Source organism: Ceratotherium simum, unplaced genomic scaffold (assembly GCF_057802395.1).
Source record: "Ceratotherium simum simum isolate JZ-2026a unplaced genomic scaffold, ASM5780239v1 HiC_scaffold_66, whole genome shotgun sequence".
Taxonomy (NCBI): domain Eukaryota; kingdom Metazoa; phylum Chordata; class Mammalia; order Perissodactyla; family Rhinocerotidae; genus Ceratotherium; species Ceratotherium simum.
In genome coordinates, this window is record NW_028261282.1 from 1 (window position 1) to 5003 (window position 5003).

The 5003-nt window shown below is 38.4% G+C and overlaps 1 protein-coding gene across 1 annotated transcript; it reads right to left on the reverse strand.

Moving 5' to 3' along the window:
- Window positions 1-4072: 4072 nt before the first annotated feature.
- On the reverse strand, window positions 4073-5003 carry LOC101395043 (olfactory receptor 4C45-like). Its single transcript, XM_087428519.1, is given in 3 exon segments — window positions 4073-4260; window positions 4263-4905; window positions 4908-5003. Coding segments are annotated over 3 exon segments (927 nt in total).

Here is a 5003-nt window from a genome sequence, read left to right on the forward strand (position 1 = left end):
TATCAAATAGCATAAAGGACTGATCCTAGTGTGGCCTTGTTTCTTGTCCACATTATGATTAACCGTGACACAACTAACTTATAAATGCTGCTTATATTTGAAAAATTTTGAACTACTAGAATAAACACATTAGTAAATATCACCGGAAGTTTTCTATATGATTTAAAAATCATTAAGAATCTTGTTTACAAAGGTAATGGTGTCTCCATTTTGCAGACTACCTAAGATATTTTTCCCCAAAATACATGTCTATTTTATTATTGTATTTTTTTATTTTTTATGGAGAATAAATGGCTTGATTTTTTTTTTTTTGTGAGGAAGATCAGCCCTGAGCTAACATCCATGCCAATCCTCCTCCTTTTTTTCCCTTTTTCTCCCCAAAGCCCCAGTAGATAGTTGTATGTCATAGTTGCACATCCTCCTAGTTGCTGTATGTGGGGCACCACCTCAGCATGGCCAGAGACGTGGTGTGTCGCTGTGCGCCCGGGATCCTAACTGGGGAAGCCATGGGGCTGGCCCCCCAATTTTAAAATTTAGAAAATAAGAAAATAAAGATGAGCAATAAATAAGAAAATAGAGATGCGCATGTGCGGGTGTGTGTGTATGTGTGCGGGTGTGTGTGTGTAAATCCCCCTATAAGCCCACTCCCCAGAGAGAATCACTCTCAGCATCTTGGTCGACATCCTTCTAGTCCTCATCATCTTTTTCTCCTCCTCCACCTCCTCCTTCAACGTCTTCTATAAACTTGGTTAAGCCTCTACCATCTGAAAGTTACTCTCAGGGGCTAAATTATTACTTTGTGCAGCTTACAAGTCATCTTAGGCAAAATAAGCTTTTCTAATCTCCAGTTTCCTCATCCAAAAATGGGTATTTTGATTCTTACTTTATGCCCTTATGAAAGGAGAATGTGTATGAAGAGCATAGTGTCTGACAGGTTGATGGGAGCCTAATAAATGATAGTTCCCCTCCCTGCCAGTGGGAAAAGGGCAACAGAAGAATAAAAACTAGAAATAACGTAAGCCTCTGAATTTTAAGTACTGTTGAAAATATACTCGTGGAGTAAAAAGAAAAGACCTGTATTTGAGATTTTTATCTTGCAGCTCATTGTTATGTGGCTGCTGGCATGTTTCTTAAAAAAGTAGTTTTTCACCTACCTCTCTTGAACTCTCCTCCCTCAAGTGGAGTTGTCTTGTTTTGTTTTGTTTTAATGGACAACCATAGGATGAACACACATTCATATCAAACATATTTGCTAATTTTCATTTATCAGAGGAAATTAGTACTATATAAGCCACAGGCTACTTTTTTTATGTACAAACAAGTGCAGATGGAGAAGAAAATAATTTCAAAGAAATTTCCTGTTATGTGGAACTCAAAACATTCGTGGAGTTAAAAATTACCAACTGGTCAATAGCTGGTTCTTTGCAGACTCATAGCTTTTCAGCCTGGCCTATCTGTGAAAGCAAGTCCACTTTCAAATTGGTTTAAACAATGAAGGCCAAAGGATTTCAAGAAGAGAATTCCAAAGATTAGAGAGAAATGTAAGAAATTTAACTTCTTGTCTGTTTATATTAAGTGGATGCAAAATGGGTTTCATAAAGCACAGAGAGTCAACTCTTTGTTTACTCTAGGTCAGACAGGCTCAGATTTGAATTCTGATTTAGCCAAATTTTAGCTAACTGATCTTGAGCAATGTAATTAACCTCTCTATCCCTTGGTTTCCTCATTTATGAAATGGGAATATCAATATTACTGCACATATTGAGTTCTAGTGAGAATTAAATAACAGAAAAAAATAAGGCACTTTGCACATAGTAAACAAATAAATAAGAAAGCTGTCATAATTACCCGTACCATCATTGTTTTATTGATGCTCACACCATCCTATAGGTAGGGTCACCACTATGTCCAAATAATGAAATGTTTTAGACCAAGGTAAGTTCCATAGTTTGGGGCTTCAAATAAATTAAGATCAGAAAGAAATTAGGGTCAGAAATCAGCTGCCTCCAAAACATATAAAATGCTTAGGTCAAGACTTTAGTCACAGAAAGTACTCAGTAAACATTAGCTATCATCCTCCTCCTTCTCCTCATCCTTATTTTTATGTTATCCTCTTTCATTCTGTCTTTCTTGGGAACTACAACTAGATCTTTGCAAGATAAATTTGATTTTTTAAACATCCTGTTGCTTGCATATATTTACAAGATGGTCACACATAGCAATTTATGGCAGAACATCTATTTTCTAAAGACCTTTATGTATGGTAAGATCTAACCTGATATAAAGTCCTGAGAACATGAGAAATGTCAGCATCACATGACATTAGAATCCCTGGGTGAGAAATCTCCTCCTGAAAACAGGTTTGTGGGCTCTTCCCCAGGAGTCACAAGCTCTGCATAGAGGAAGGTCTTTTAGTCTCAACAATGGGTTCTCCCTTCTCCTTCTTCCAGAGGACTGGACAGGACTGGTCCATCATTAGTGAGAGATATTGAAATAAGTTGTGTTCAGGCATCTTGTATTGCTCCAGCCAGCACCCCCATTTGCAACTGCAGAGATATTTAAGGGCATTTTTATCCCAGAACAGGTAGTTGGTGATGGGCTAGCTCTTAGTGCCCAGAGACCTGATCATTGGCCCCATTAAGTTTCCCTGCTGAGATAATAACTCACCATTATGCTGTCCCTACTTGTAAATGGGTGACATTTATGACATACTTTGAAGTGAAGTGAGGCTGGGACAGACGTTCTGTCCTCCTGTGATCTCAGTTAGGGAAGGACAGTAGTGGTGCTCTTGGGCTTCTCTGTCAGGAACTGCACACCTTATGTTCTGGGTGACATCTCTGAAGGCTGTACCGCATCTGAGCAATTTTCACTATTTGTCAGCTGACTCATTTTTGTCAATTTAAATCATTTAATTCTTACAACATAACGAAGTGTGTAATGTTATTTCCCTTTTTCAGGTGAAAAAACAGGTATAGAGGTGAAGCAACTTGCTTATATTTACAAAGCTAATTAAAACTTGAGGAAAGATGAGGCATCAAGCCTATTTGATCCAAAGCTATTTATCTCTGACTTCAAAGCTGCTGCTTCTTAAGCTCTTGGCATTTCACTACATTCGTGATATGGGTTATTTTCTGTAATCCAGATTTGTGATCGTTGTCCAGTTCCACGACACAAACTTGTTCTTACCTCGCTGGTAATTTTCTATAACAGCTATTTTGTTTTCAGAGGTTTCTTTTCCTTTGTGTCTAAAACAAGCCTTTAATGTACAGATATTTTCTGACTTAACTCTACAGACTTTATCAGTTATACATCTTTTGCATCAGCCAATCCTTATTCTAATTCTTTTTGTAGAGAATTGTATACTACAGGGAATGGTGGAGATGTAATTTTTTAAATGTTCCTTTGTGTGCAAATGCCCTCTTCTTGGGATTGTGATAAGTAAATAGATTTTTATTTCTTCAATGGGAGAATGTTTATAAACCTCTCAGACTTAGGAAGATGAAAAAAAGTATATTTTGATAAAAGTATTTCTTGAAGCCTCTTTCTCCACTGTTCTACACTTTATTCACATATAGTTATTTTTCCTCTTCTAAAATAAAACTTCATTCTAGCTGTAGTGCTGGGTATATAGAGTGTTCAAGAATATTGCTGTTGATCTTCATTTCCACAATGAGGGCAACATCATGACTTTGTGGGCTTTTGGTACATTTGTTCTCATGAGTCCTTTCCCATATGGATCCTTTCCTCCATAAAAAAATATTAAAAATTATATTTTATCACTATGTTGGTATAAAGATGACTCTACAGTTGAATATGGATCATATTCATTTTTTCTTCTCATTTTAAAAGAAATTAAAACATTTCAGTGGCTTCTAAAGTTATCATGGGTTCTGGGCACTGTGCCTCCTGTGCCTTAATGGATATGTCAGCCTTGCCCACAACATGTGGGCTCCTGAAGAAAATGGATCCAGGCAGGATAATTGAATGCCCCAAGTTTAATCAACTAAGAAGGGGAATAAATCTCTATAAAAGATCACTAAATTTTTTTGCCTAAATAATCCAACCACAAGATCTATTTATCTCCAGTTTTTGCTATTTGCCCCCAGAGTTTCCTCATGACATTTCTCACTTCTGCATTTCTGAGGGTGTAGATCAAAGGGTTCAACATAGGAGTTACCATGGTGCAAAACACAGTCACAGCTTTGTCAGTGGGGCAGGAGGTCATGGGTCTCAGGTACAAGAATGAACAAGGTACAAAGATAAGATGACAACAGTTACATGAGAGGCACAGGTATACAGGGCTTTGCGACGCCCTTCAGAGCTGTGAGTCCTCAGGGAGTGGAGGATGATGACATAGGATACAACCAGCGTAGAAAAAATGAGTGAACACAATGACCCACTGTTGGCAGCAATCAGAGGCCCCAAAGTATGAGTGTCTGTGCAGGCCAGCTCCAGGACAGGAATTAAATCACACATAAAATGGTCAATGACATTGGGGCCACAGAATGGTAACTGGACCATGAACAAAATCTGCATTGCCCCATGAAGAAACCCTAAAACCCCAGCCATTCCCACCAGGAAACCACACACAGGTCTGCGCATGATGGTCATATAGTGCAAGGGCTTACAGATGGCTACGTAGCGGTGATAGGCCATGACAAGTAACAAGATGATCTCAGTTCCAGCAAAGAAATGTTCAGCAAAGAGCTGAGTCATGCAGCCATTGAAGGATATAGTGTTGTTTTCAGAGATCAAGTCAAAGATCACTTTGGGTGTTATGGAAGAAGAGTAGAAACCATCTATAATGGACAAACAGGACAGAAAAAAGTACATAGGAGAACCCAGGGCTGGGCTGATGAAGATAGTGACCGAGATGAGCAGGTTACCTGCCAATGTGATCAAATTTAGGTGATTAAAAACACAGCAAATAAGAGTTTCTGCAGTTCTGGATTCTGGGTCAGACGCAGCAGGATGAATTCAGTTACATGGCCCATCCTTTTCAT